General features: G+C 41.5%; 5 protein-coding genes and 1 non-coding gene across 6 annotated transcripts; 4 read left to right on the forward strand and 2 right to left on the reverse strand.

The window, feature by feature from the left end:
• The first annotated feature begins 57 nt into the window (after positions 1-57).
• FPOAC1_007441 lies at positions 58-156 on the forward strand. Its single transcript has one exon. It is a non-coding gene; the product is annotated as a tRNA-Phe (tRNA).
• A 211-nt stretch (positions 157-367) lies between these two features.
• On the forward strand, positions 368-2,203 carry FPOAC1_007442 (uncharacterized protein; the record flags this gene model as incomplete). Its single annotated transcript, XM_044851905.1, has 1 exon — positions 368-2,203. The coding sequence occupies one exon, from the start codon at positions 368-370 to the stop codon at positions 2,201-2,203; it is 1,836 nt and encodes a 611-aa protein (XP_044704575.1).
• Positions 2,204-5,726: 3,523 nt separating this feature from the next.
• On the forward strand, positions 5,727-6,206 carry FPOAC1_007443 (uncharacterized protein; the record flags this gene model as incomplete). The annotated part of the gene is made up of 3 exons (XM_044851906.1): positions 5,727-5,933; positions 5,985-6,104; positions 6,135-6,206. The coding sequence occupies 3 exons, from the start codon at positions 5,727-5,729 to the stop codon at positions 6,204-6,206; spliced, it is 399 nt and encodes a 132-aa protein (XP_044704576.1).
• Positions 6,207-6,414: 208 nt separating this feature from the next.
• FPOAC1_007444 (uncharacterized protein) lies at positions 6,415-7,165 on the reverse strand (the record flags this gene model as incomplete). Its single annotated transcript, XM_044851907.1, has 2 exons — positions 6,415-7,105; positions 7,161-7,165. 2 exons carry the CDS (start codon positions 7,163-7,165, stop codon positions 6,415-6,417), a joined length of 696 nt encoding a protein of 231 aa, XP_044704577.1.
• A 503-nt stretch (positions 7,166-7,668) lies between these two features.
• Positions 7,669-8,843, reverse strand: FPOAC1_007445 (uncharacterized protein; the record flags this gene model as incomplete). The annotated part of the gene is made up of 2 exons (XM_044851908.1): positions 7,669-8,613; positions 8,667-8,843. The coding sequence occupies 2 exons, from the start codon at positions 8,841-8,843 to the stop codon at positions 7,669-7,671; spliced, it is 1,122 nt and encodes a 373-aa protein (XP_044704578.1).
• A 1,365-nt stretch (positions 8,844-10,208) lies between these two features.
• Positions 10,209-13,910, forward strand: FPOAC1_007446 (uncharacterized protein; the record flags this gene model as incomplete). Its single annotated transcript, XM_044851909.1, has 7 exons — positions 10,209-10,253; positions 10,428-10,464; positions 10,518-10,950; positions 11,000-11,073; positions 11,121-11,428; positions 11,478-11,505; positions 12,976-13,910. The coding sequence occupies 7 exons, from the start codon at positions 10,209-10,211 to the stop codon at positions 13,908-13,910; spliced, it is 1,860 nt and encodes a 619-aa protein (XP_044704579.1).
• Between the last annotated feature and the right edge of the window lie 90 nt (positions 13,911-14,000).

The following is a 14,000-nucleotide window of genomic DNA, read 5'->3' on the forward strand; positions in this document are numbered from 1 at the left end:
TTGGTGTAGATCTCTGGACATGAAAGAAAATTGAATCTCACAAAATACAATTAGTCAGCGGGTTTAGCTCAGTTGGGAGAGCGTCAGACTGAAGTCAAACTTCAATCCTCACCAGGTGGTATCTGAAGGTCGTGTGTTCGATCCACACAAACCGCAGTCAATTTCTTTTTGCTAGTTGCAGTTTCGATCCCTGTCAATAACTTGGGGCTGTGTATCCGTACCATGCAGCATGTGAGCGAGCCCCTGTGCTTACGGTAAACAGGGGCTCAGTCAAGTCAGCCTTGTTCTAATAATTTCTTCAAAACTGGGATCCAATTGCTTCAGCCTCTTTTTTTCTGTTACATTCGTGCTTGAAAGTTTCCTCGCCATGTCGTCTTCAATAGATGCAAAATTGACAACAGTCCCCGACAATCATGAAGCTTACAAGAAAATCTACACAGAGCTCGATAGCCAAAGTCATGAGATACGGTTGCTTAATTTAAACCCTGCCACTGAAGAAAATGACCGGATTTGTTGCACTCTCTCCCATGCCGAGTTGAAGCCCTCCAATGGCTCAGCGCCTCCCGTCTACGAAGCTCTATCCTACGTCTGGGGTAAACCCAACTTTTTGGAATTGATTCTTCTCGACGATCACGAATTCTTCATCACACCAAGCCTGAAATATGCACTCTCCAGTCTGAGATCCAAGACCCACGCCCGCGTCCTGTGGGTAGATGCTATCTGCATCAACCAGTCGGACATCCAAGAACGCAATCAGCAAGTCGCCTTGATGCGCGATATCTACTCAAAATGTCAAAGAGACATAGCTTGGTTAGATCCAGTTGTTGGTGTAGCTGTTGAGTCGGATGACATCTACAAGGATCCCAGACTTCCTAAAATGGAAGAGAGTATCAAGAAAGGAATGGAATTGATGCATACAATCATAGAAAAGAACCACAATACTCTTGGGCAACTGCTCGACAACTACAACGACGACGAGTACGTCATTGGTTATGATGAGGAGATGTGTCTCCGTGCTCTGTTCGATCTGCCTTTTCTGTGGAAGCGGCTTTGGATTATGCAAGAACTTTCTTTAGCCCCCAACTTGGTCCTGATGTGCAAAGGTGCTGAACTTGGCTGGGACTCACTATCGGCTCTTCTGAAGGATGAGCCATATTTTGATGCCTTTCACGTGTGGGATTCCCACGCCATCAACTTGCCTGACTGGAGCGACATGTTTGTCAGGATCAAACTCATTGAGGATCAACGTCAGCTTTTCACGAAGACCGGTCAAATGAATTCTAAATTGATGGATGTTCTCGCCAGATTTCGTGAGATGGAATCATCTGATCCCAGAGACAGAATCTATAGTCTTCTTGGCTTGGCGACTGACAATCATGGCATCCACGCTGACTACACCAAAACGATACAAGAGGTATATCAGAGAACCACAATCTCTTTGATCAATGTCTCCGGGAATCTGGACATGTTGTGCCAAAACCCATACGAGACCACTGGTAGACACAAAGCACTTCAACAAGTAGAAAATGCCACTCCTTCTTGGGTTGCCGATTTTAGCTCCAGCCATAGAGATTGCGCAGGATTAATATTTGCTCAGCGTGAGATCTTCAATGCTGGAGTTAAGAACTGTGAAACGCCTTGTCAGTTTCTTGGGCCGGAAAAACATATCTTGATCGTGCGAGGTATCATTCTGGGTACTATTGCGCCAATCCTCGAGGACGGAGGGCAAAACTTCAGTGCCCGCGATATCTTCAAAAAATATTTCAGCGAAGAAGCCATTCTCGACGCCAAAAGTCACATGTACGCCCCGATATTTGGTGGAAAGACCTTGTCAAGCGGCGAGGCATGTGTACGCGCGTTCTGGCGAACGTTGGCAAAGGATTGTACGGAACCACCGAGAATGAGACGTCTACGAAGAAATGAGATAGTGTTTCTGGATGAAAGCAACAGGGAATCATTATTAGACGACGAGGCAATCAACGTCAGAACGGTTTGGCTCGACCACGATCCGCACAAGTCTCGATCTATCTTTTACCGATACATGCGTAAGATGTTGAATCACACAGGAATAAAAAGCAACTTTGCGACCTTGCCAGTGGGCAATCCATATGGCCATTACGCGACGAAAGATCATATGTTTGCGATGACGGAGAATGGATTATATGTCCTGGCCAGACCACTATTATTATTTGGTGCTTTTTAAGGTATAAATCCTAAAGTATATATTAAAAATTAATATAATAAGAAATACTATTTTTAAACCTAAATATTAATAAAAATTCTATCTAAAGGTATATATTATAACTTATAAAGTTAAAATTATAATAATTACTATAAAAGCTCTTATTCTTTTTAAAGATTAATTATTAAATATTTCCTTATTAATATTAATATTAATATTAATAAAATTACTATATAAAATAATAAACTTTAAAATCCTTATTAATTTTAATTATATATTAAACTAAAGAATTATTTATAAAAGCTTAATTTTTATAATTAATTTTATTTCTAAAGAAAAATATTTAATAAAGTTATTTAATAATTATATTTACTTTTAATATAATATTTCTATTAATATTTAAAGTTAAAATATTATTAATATAATTAATAATTAGATTATTACCTTTATTATTTTTAGCTATAATACTTTTAATTATATAATTAATTATTAAGTTAATAAATTAAAATTTAGATTTTTATTATATAAAGAGAAAAAGGCCTTAAAAGCTTTTTATAATATTTAAGAAAAGAATAATATTAATATATTAAGAGGTAAAATACCTTAAATAAAATTACTTCTTAATCTTTAAAATAATCTTTAATAAAGAAAATAAATTACTAATAATTTATAGGGTATTTAATAAAGGTAATATTATTAAAAAGTTTATTAAATTAGAATTTATTAACGTACATGATAAGCGGGTGCAACAGACAAGCGAGTGCAACAAAAAATCCCGTAATTTACATCTTCTCAACTTAATCAATTAATTTTCAACCACCAAATATGCCAGACCCAAATATTGAGGCTAGGATTCTTCTTGCACTTCGTGCCCTTCAAAATGACCCAAAATTAAGTCTCCGACGCGCCGCAGGCATCTACCAGGTCCGTTATTGGACTTTATATCGCCGACAGAAGGGTATCCTTTCTACGCGTGATTCTATCCCAAAATCACGCAAACTATCTGATCTAGAAGAACAGATCATAGTTCAGTTCATTCTCGATCTGGATTCGCGAGGGTTTCCCCCGCGACTGCGTTGTGTTGAGGAGATGGCTAACCGATTGCTCGCCGACCGCGAGACGCCGCCTGTCGGCAAGCGCTGGGCCTCTAACTTCGTCAAGCGACACAAAGACCTCAAGACGCATTTCCCCCGTAAATATGACTACCAGAGAGCCAAATGTGAAGATCCGACCATTATTCGCAACTGGTTTAGGCTCGTAGCAAATGTAATTGCGAAGTATGGCATCCGACCTGATGAAATCTACAACTTTGACGAGACTGGCTTTATGATGGGCGTTATTGCGAGCGGAATGGTCGTCACAGGTGCTGAAAGGCGTGGAAGACCAAAATCAGTGCAGCCTGGAAACCGGGAATGGATTACAGTCATTCAGGCGATCAATGCCGAGGGCCAAGCGATCCCGCCGTTCATCATAGGTGCGGGCCAATATCACCTCGCCCACTGGTACCGAGAAAGCAACCTCCCGGGCGATTGGGCTATTGCGACGAGTCCTAATGGCTGGACAGATAACGAGATAGTCCTCGAGTGGCTAAAGCACTTCGACCGGTGTACTACCAAGCAATCAAAGAATCGCTATCGTCTCCTGATCCTCGACGGACACCAAAGTCACCACTCGGTCGACTTTGAGAGATATTGCAAGGCAAATAAAATCATCACGCTTTGTATACCGCCTCATTCGTCTCATCTGCTGCAGCCTCTTGATGTCGGGTGCTTTGGCCTGCTTAAGAAGGCTTACGGGCGAGAAATCGAGCATTTGATCAGATGCTCCGTAACCCACATTTCCAAAACCGAGTTCTTGCCGGCTTTTTACACCGCCTACCAGGCCACAATGACAGAGAAAAATATTAAAGCAGCCTTTAGAGGAGCCGGACTTGCTCCTCTCGACCCAGAAAGTGTAATCTCGAAGCTCGATGTGCAGCTGCGGACTCCAACGCCTGTGGAGGAGGTAGTTAGCCCCTCGACCCCTTGGGTCTCAAAGACCCCAAAGACTATCCTTGAAGCCGACTCTCAGCTTGAATATCTTGAAAAGAGAATCAAAAGGCATAAAAGTAGCTCTCCAGAGTCAATTCTAGAAGCATTGAGGTCTTCTTCCAAGGGAACAAAGATAGTTATGCATAAGGTTGCCTTATTAGAGGCCAGGGTCCAAGATCTTGAACAGGCAAATAAGATACTAAGCCGGCGGCGGAGGGCAAAAAGAACCCGGCTACAGAAAGGAGGGGTGATGACAGTAGAGGAAGGAAGGCAAGTAATTGATCAAACGGATGTTGATGCGCAGGCGGTGGCTGGACCATCGAGAAGTGGTGGTCAAGGAGGGCCTCCGCGAATGAAGGAAAGGCGCTGTGGAGCGTGCGGCAAGACAGGACATAATGCAAGGACCTGTCAGATACTTGTCGCTATGTCTATGGAAGAATATAGCGATTAATTTTACTTAATTAATAGTCTGTTGTGTTTTTATTGCTATTTCTATCTGAGATGTTGTGATGTTGTGTTGCACTCGCTTGTCTGTTGCACCCGCTTATCATGTACGTTATATTAAGAATTCTATAAAGTTAAAGAAGGAAGGTTCTAGGGAGGAAAGGAAAAAGCTTATAATTAACGCTGTAGCTTTTAACACGATACTGGCCAGACCACATGTTCTAGGGGGAGATGTCGTTGCTGTTCTAGATGGTGGAAAGGTACCAATGATCTTAAGGAAGGTTGAACAAGTTTCTGATGGAGAGAGTGGTGGGGATGCGTACAGAGTTGTTTGTCCAGCGTATGTACATGGATTCATGGATGGGGAGGCAGAAATCGGTGTGACTAATGGTTGGTTGAAGAAGCAAGACATCTTTTTAGTTTGACGAATTACTACAAATTTATTTCTTTGGTCGTGCCTTGGCTTGTTTACTATTAATAATGAAACCACGTACGTGTATTTTTTTTTTTTTGATATATAAACCACTCATGTTTGTCTGTCATTTGACTCATTTTCCCTTTCGCGACAAAACATTTGTACTCCTGAGGCTGCGTATAAGACTTTGTAAACATGATGTGATGTAATGATCTTCATACTCTAACTAAGAGTGTTCAATTGACCTGGAAATGTATACATATGTTTTCCTCATCTGCCAACGCTGGCAACCGTATCAAAACTCCAATCACTTTAGTGACACTAATTGTTCAGATCCCATCTAATCTATAACATTAACACACATCCATGTACCAAGTCCCCAAGAAAGGCGTCTTGCCCTCAATATATCTTGAAGGACATGCCATACCCGGTTCAGCTGGACAGTCACAGGGCCAGTCCATATACCTGACTCCCCAACGACACACATCAACTCCGTTGCAGAATCATATCAGCGGTAGCTCACTACAAAATAACAAAGCACACTTTTTACAACCGGTACGAATGTAGACCCGACCATGCCACCGACGGTCCAGCTACATACAACCCCAAGATCTCCAAGGAACCATATTTATCCTCAAATGCAGAGGGGATGCCAATGGGCGCTTGCTATCTTCCGAAGGGCAGACTAGTCTCCCGACACGATACAAAAGCTTTCAAGATCGTCATCGAAACTCCTGGGAACGTCCAGTATCTACAGATGGTTCATGACAGTGATGACGACTACGGCCGGACCTTTGATTTCAACCTTCACAGCACCGGACAGCCCGTTCCCATGGCGTGGAAGAAAGACAACAATGTTGATGTAGAGTAAATGCACGCTTCAAGTCTCAGTAATAGCAACTTCAAGATCCAGGACCCCAACAGACAGCTGATGGCTATTTTTACGACCTATACTTTGAGTTTGCGGCTGAGTACTGTTGGTGCCCTACAGATCAATATGGACCTGGGTCCCGTGTTTGAGAATGCTGTCATCGTGAGTTTGCTTTCGATATATGAGTATTAGAAGAGGGAGGAGTATGAAAGCTCGAGTACCAATCTCAATGCTGCTGCTGCTGCTGCTGTCAGCAGTTGTTAAGAGCCGTTCATCCAGGTGTATAATTGTGGTTCATATTATGTTTTTTATCATTAAACTTCTGTTATTTATTGGCTAGTCTCTTCTATAATTTGCAGTCAATCTCTCGCTTCATTTCAATGGCGCAATTGGAAACACGTTTTAGATAGAACATCCGTAGATATGAACAGTATATGTAGTAAAGAAATGTCAATAGTTCCTTCGATCAAATTTAGATCGAATACGTGAGGAATCGCTTCAGCTCTGGCGTCCAGTCTCGAACAGGGTCATTCTGCGCTAAGCCAATTCCATGGGGCCCGTCAGGAAGGACCACCACCTGAGCCAATCTACCGTGTTTTGCCATAGCCTCTGCATAAAGATACGTATTTTGCACTGGTACAAGATCGTCGTTGGAAGTGTGGAAAAGGAAAGTCGGGGGTGTCTTATCGGAAACCCTCTTGTGCACTGAAAGTTCGTCAATTTGCTGTTTGGTGGGGTTGTTTCCAAGAAGGTTGTATCGTGAGTTCTCGTGGGTGTAGTCATCCTCAAGAGTAATAACGGGATATCCTAGAATTCCAAAGTCGAGATTGGTCTGAGGATTGGTAAGTGTTGTTCCTGCAAGATGACCGCCAGCGGAAAAGCCCCAGATGCCAAGCTTCTTTAGATTAGGGGCTTCTTGTCGAATAAGGTCCAATGCACCGAGTGCTTCGTCCATGGGCTTAGGGAATAGTGGTGGTGTCATGTTCAACGCTGTCGTGTATTCAAGAACCCAAGCGTCGATGCCAAGAGTGTTGAGGTATCGAGCAGGGTCTTGTCCTTCGTGGCCTGAAGCCAACATACTGTATCCACCTCCAGGACATACTAGAACACCGACACCGGTTGAGTTGGCAGCCAGGAAGGCAGTGAGTCGCGAGGGGTCGAGTCTGTGGGTGTTAGGATACTGAAGTGTTGGCCATAAACTATGAGTCCACTACTCACTTCATTTTGACGTTTTCAAAAGGCTAACTGATGATATCGATGCAACACAGCTACATCAAGTACGGGGTAAAAGGTGATATATATACACTTTCCAAATTAGCCGGCTTCCTAGGTTCCATCGCCACAATCCCAACTACCGCGGATGAATTCATCTGTGGGGAGCCGAGAATTACTTTTCACCCCGCATAATGCTACATTGAGGGCATTTACCCGGTCAAATTCAGTGATCCCGGCTGTCTATCATCCGAGGAGCTTGCAGAAGTTGCTGTTCCTGGCATTAATGCCGAGATCATATCATGCAGGCTGTAAGGGATGCGGAAAAGTCCACCAATAATCATGTTCCCGACTAATTAGTGAGTGAATTACTTCAAGTCCAAATAATGCAAGGTATACAATGATGGATCATGAAACGTAATTGTGGATTATTGTGACCATCAAGAACAACTTGGAGATTTCATCCTAATTCCAACTAGAGATATCCGAACGAAGCCAATATTACCAGTCACATCTAGTTGAACAGCTTTCGAGCATTGTCGGCTCGAACAGCATTCGCCTTGACAGGATCATTAAACACATTGTCCACCTCCTGATCGAAAGCAGCAGCATACTTAGCAGCCGTATCCATAGGCGTGAAAACAGTATCCGATCCCCAAACAATCCTAGTGTAGTCAACCCATCGTAGCAGGGAAGGAATAGCAAAGTTGACAGGCCAAGGTCCAGCAAGATCAAAGAAGAAGTTTGTGGAAAGAGTTTCCTTCATCGACTCCTCAGTAAGGTTCAAGCCAGGGTAGAGAGCGCTGTAGGTAATGATTCGGTCCAGGGTAGGGATGAGACCACCGCCAGCGTGCGACATTATCCATTTGAGATTGGGGAACTTGGTTGGCATGCTGGTGTAGAACAAGTCGGCAAATGTTCGTGCGGTTTCAAAAGGGAAGTCAAGAGTAGGTGCGGCGAATTGTCGAACAGCCAAGGGTCGGTTAAGAGCCTGCCATTGCTGTTGGGAAATAGTAGGTGCGTCCTTGTCAATGTCGAATCGCATGCCGTTGAACTGGGTGCAAGGAGTTGTGGGATGCTCGAAGATGGTGACGTTGAGCTCGTTCAGAGCCTCGTAGATGGGCTCTAGATCACGGTCACCAAGGTATAGGCCGTAGTAGTTAGACATCATTACAACACCATCAGGTTTGGGGTCAAGCTCGCCGAAGGAGTATTGAATCTCCTTCAGCGATGCCTGAATATCGGGCAAAGGGAGAGAAGCGAAGAAGCCAAACTCCTTGGGATACTTGGCTTTGACCTCAGAGCCATACTTGTTGACCTTACGCGCCAAGCTAATAGCCTGTTGAGTAGCAGTCTTTGAAGGAACATTGAGGTAGACTCCAGGGCTGGAAATTGACAAAATTGATCTCTCAATGTTGTTTTCCTTCATAAACTCCAGATGAGACTTGGCATCCCAGCTCTACGTGTGGAAGTCAGTATTGACACAATTGTAATTGAGGTAGGTTCACTAACGGGAATACCAGGCATTCCGTCGGGACCAGGTACATGGCCAGCTTCCTTCAAAGCATCGGCGTAGAAATCAGGCACAAAGTGAGCATGAACGTCAACCTTGGCCGACTTTGCTGGTGGCGGTGTGCTTTTGCAAGCAGCCACAGTTAAAGAGAGACTAAAAATGGCAAGAAACTTCATGATGTAACGAGCGTATTGTAATAAATGTGATGTAAAAGATGGAGAAAAGCCGTGAAGGGAGAAAGTATTTTGGCGATGTTGTGAGGGTTATTGAACTGTATTTATGTGAACGCTCAGCAGAATGAATCCTTTGAGAGTGCATTTGATGAGAGGGAGTAATCAAATCCTTCACGGCACCAACGGCCAAGCTTGGGGACGTTGATCGGCCAGTGTCTGCCTCGCATTGGCTTGTTGATTGCCTTACAGGTACAAGTAAGCGCTAATGTTGTGTCGATGCAACTGTGGCAGAGCAAACTGCCGGGGCGACACCTTGACACGACAGAAGCTTGGGCCTGTATTTTCTTATCTTGGCGCTTTTATCTTATCTAAACGACGTGATTTATGGGGTTGCAAGGAATTGATAGACACTTCGACCGCGTTGTCGGTAGATACCTTGGGAGAATCTTGTGGAGTTGACGTCTGATGTTGGCTTCAAAGGTTCTTCAGTAAAGTATTCAGATAGCAGGTGTACATCTCAACGAGCTTCTCCGTCGGTGATGGTGAAGACAGGTTAAGATTCACGCAACTGGTTCAATAGCTTATGTTGTCTCACCATTAATAGTAACCGCATTGCAACATCGAATTGTGCGTATAATACATATACAGAATAACCAGTGCCTGAATTGAACATCACTCGCTCGAACTTGGTTCACCTGTGCCGACAGATCGTGTCCAGTGCACTCAGTGTTACTGTGGCGGTGTCTCGCCAAGTGTAGAGAACCAACGAAGTCATATTAGCGGAGCGGGACATTGGAATGCGTTACTATGTAGGAACAAAGGCCAAGATAGGGCTGCACACAAAAGCTGGGCGCAACCCAAAAGAACCCGAAAGAGTTCGGGCTGTTTTGAACCCTTGCTTCTATTGACACCTGTCGCGACCAGGATTGCGGCCGACATGCTACCTCTCAATTTCATAAAAGATGATCCTCCTCGTTTTTTTATTGCCCACGACTAACCTGAATTGTTCCCAACCCTTGTCGCAGGGCGAATTTGCTCCATCTCTAACCAAAGGAAGCCTAGTCGTGTTGTGAGCCGTGGCTGATCACTTCCAAATCAAGACATGATCAGAGACACTGGTTAATTCCCTTGCATAAAAAAGCATATCTTGACCATACAAAATTTGGTTCATCCGCCATCTCAGCAGCTGATGAGAAAATACATGGTCAGACGCTGTCAAAATGTGCATATGTCTGAGATACTGAAGGGAGAGAAACAAGAGAACAAGTTACAGGCAGGCAAATATGTAGATAAATTAAAGACCTGGATGACCTGACCTGTCGCTTGATCTGATTTTTATTCACGATGCTGAAGAAATGTTAACTGACCATGTATGTTACCGACATTTTCGTACCAGAAGAGTGTCATACTCTAGTGATACTTGGGTTCCTCTTCACTTGTCTCGCCTCTATTTTCGTGATCTTGAGATTCATCACGCGGGTTTGTTTAGTCAGGAATGTTGGTGCTGATGATGGGTTTGTTATTCTTGCAAATGTGAGTCACTGCAAATCATCCCAACATGCTCTTTTCGCTAACCAACACCCACAGCTCGGTACTATGGGCTTCTTGATTGCTGTCATGCAACGTAAGTATGGAAACGATATTCTACAATTTACCTACTCACAAATTGGCATCCAGAAATTCGTTTCGGTCTCGGATTACCACCCAACTCGAAGTTACTCTCACCAATCATCCAAGCTACGACTGCAAGTGTGATATCATATACAATCTGCCACCTTGCCATCAAACTTTCCATCGCTTTCCAATGCTTTCGTATCTTTATCACGCCGAAGGCCCGATGCCTCTTTATTGGCCTCATTGTGTACTTTGCAATATATGGGACTCTTTGTCTCATGTTGACCGTCTTCACCTGCTACCCTGTGGCCAAATACTGGGATGAATCGATACCAGGAAAATGTCTCGATAATAGAGCTTTGCGGTACGCATTTGCTGGAATCAACATCGTCAACGACCTCGCGATTCTGGTGGCTCCCATGCCATTTCTTCGGAACTTACACATCGCAAGAAGGATCAAGCTAATTTTGATGGGTGTTTTCGCAGCTGGAGCAGTGTGAGTTTTCTGTCATGAAGTTACGCGCTGAAATACTGATAAGAGATAGTGCTTGCATTATTGCCATAATTAGACTTCACTCCCTCTGGTCTTACAGTTCAGTCTCTATATCTCAGCGGCCAGGTCAGTTTTGCGCGACTCGCGAGTTATCCACGCTAACATCCGCAAAGCCAAAGGTGTCGACATCGCTATGTGGTCTGGCCTCGAATGTAACATTGCAATCATGTGTGCTTGTGTACCGTCTCTCAAGCCTTTATTCTCGAGAACTTTCCCAAATTTTCCATTATCACTACCATCTTCAAAGTCACAGTCTGCGGGCAGTCCACATTCTCCAGGCAGTTTACACATTTACGACAACGCTCCAAAGCCACAGCCTTCCCCTCAAGGCACAGACTTGGAGATTACTGTCCAACAATCCTTCGAGATAAGAACCACTATAGCTGCTGACGATAGTACAAGCGAGAAAAACTTAGTTACAGTGAATATAGCACAGTATTATATGAAAAGGTTGTTATATCGTGCTCTAGGTTAGAGAATGGCAAATCGGTGCTATAGGTAAAGTATTAGTATTATATTAAACTTTATTATATTAAAAGCTATAATATTAATTATAAGCTTTTTTTTTTTTTCTTTAGAATTTTCTTTTTTTAATTTTATAAGATTTTTAATATAATAAATTTTAATTTAATAAACTTTTTATAAAATAATATTATTTTTATTAAATATTTTATAAATTATTAATAATTTATTTTTTTTATTAAAAATTATTTTAAAAATTAAAAAATAATTTTATTTAAAATATTTTATTTTTTAATATATTAATATTATTATTATACTTTATTTTATAAAAAGCTTTAAAAGCTTTTTTTTTTTATATAATAAAGATTTAAATTTTAATTTATTAATTAAATAATTAAAAATATTATAATTAAAAATAATAAAAATAATAATTTAATTATTATTTATATTAATAATATTTTAATTTTAAATATTAATAAGAAAATTATTTTAAAAATAATAAAAAACTTTAAATTTTTTTAATTAATTTTTTTTTAAAATAAAATTAATTATAAAAATTAAATTTTTATAAATAATTTTTTAATTTAATATATAATTAAAATAAATAAAGATTTTAAAGTTTATTATTTTATATAATAATTATATAATTATATAGTTTTATTAATATTAATATTAATATTAATAAAGAAATATTTAATAATTAATTTTTTAAAAAAATAAAAACTTTTATAATAATTATTATAATTTTAATTTTATAAATTATAATATATATTTTTAAATTAAATCTATATTAATATTTAAATTTAAAAATTATATTTTTTTATAAATTAATTTTATATATATACTTTAAGATTTATACCTTAAAAATTACCTAATAAAAAGTAAAGTATTAAAAAGTTTTATAATCAGGAGACTTTAGATATATTGCAGCTGAAATAATTATAATTCTTTTGAGTTCAGGTATTGCTTTATAGAACCTCCTAGTACAAACTCTCGCATGCCGTGGTTATGGTGACATGTGGGTAACAAGCTTTATGTTGCCTTGTCGTGGGAAACTCAACGTTTCAATATCCACTGAGTAAAAAGATCCTGTTCATTGGTCGAGGCAGACTATCTTGAGTTAGGTTCAAGAATGTGAGTTTTCTCGTTATAGACTTTCGACATGAAATCATCTAGGCTTCACATATCACGCGGTTGACTTGCTATAAAGTGTGTCTTTTCTCTCTAGGTCTACTCACTTTTTATTTCTTTCCATGTCACACTTCTTCTGCCTACACCAACTGTGAAGCAACACAATACTCTCCCATTTACGATAAATCAGCACAAAAGACATCGTGATGGTTCGAATACCCATCCCTGGTAAGATAGCCTTTACAGCTCTTAGAGAACCCATATATAGGTGTCAAATTAACGTTGAATCCTCGCTAGGAAATTGCAATCTCTCTGCACAAGACGAATTAGATCCAACGGCCGCTCACCACTCTATACAAATCCAACTGACACCAGAGACATCTACATGCTCTTTCGAAGTTGAGCTACCACCAGGAGTCTCCAGCTTGACTATTCATGTCGAACGGCCACTAGCTCGACCTATCAATAGTAGCCCGGCCCCTGAAAGTGCGTCTATTCAAAAGGCCAAAAGGGTGTCTATTACTAAGGGTCAAAAGGCGTCTGTTGTACAGGCTCAAGCAGCCAGTACAAGTAAGCCATCTTTTACAGACTCTGAAAACATCAAGTGGCTGCGTGACCCAGAATCTCCACCAGAGACCTGCAAGTCACCCATTCCAGTCGGACCGTCAACATCTTTACAAGAATACAATGAGCATATTGGCCAAGAACCTGTTACTATGGATGAAGGAGCTACAGGTACCCAGGAACTCGAAGCAGATATTGATGCATATTTTTGCAGGCCTGTTATCGATGATGAGTCACCACGAAAGATCTTGGACTTGCCTATCCGAGTCAGACTGCCACCACCTCGATCTGTCGAAGACGGTTTGGTCTCCCAAGCGATGGCTGGACTTCAGACCCCCTCCCGCCCGGTCTCGTTTCCCGGAATTAACTCTAGCCAGCCGCATAGCGAGACACCTGAACCGGCTTCTCCAAGTGACTCACCTGACTCCTACTCATCAATTGACACGTGTGAGTCCACCTCATCAAGCGACTCCTATCACTCAAGCGAGGAATCAGAGAACGAAAATGACAGCAGCAACCTGTCTAGCGAGGATCCAGGCGCAAGTTCCTCAGTCAACGTCGAGCCTCAAGAGGCGTCGGTTTATTTGGACGCCCGACTAGCCGATTTGAACGCTGAAGTTGCCAGGTACAAGATGGCGCCTAAGTGTGTGGACACAGAGAAGCATCTTCTACGTGAGAGCGAAATGCTATTTGAAGACATTTGTGATACCTGGCTGAGATTAAAAAGGTCTCGCGACTCAAACTAGTCTTCTTCAATTGACGTCTTCATGAGTTAGAAGTCACAAGCGTCGAATAAGTCGACGCTAATAAGAGAGTAGTATGTCTTTTTGGTCGCA

Source organism: Fusarium poae, chromosome 3, assembly GCF_019609905.1.
Source record: "Fusarium poae strain DAOMC 252244 chromosome 3, whole genome shotgun sequence".
Taxonomy (NCBI): domain Eukaryota; kingdom Fungi; phylum Ascomycota; class Sordariomycetes; order Hypocreales; family Nectriaceae; genus Fusarium; species Fusarium poae.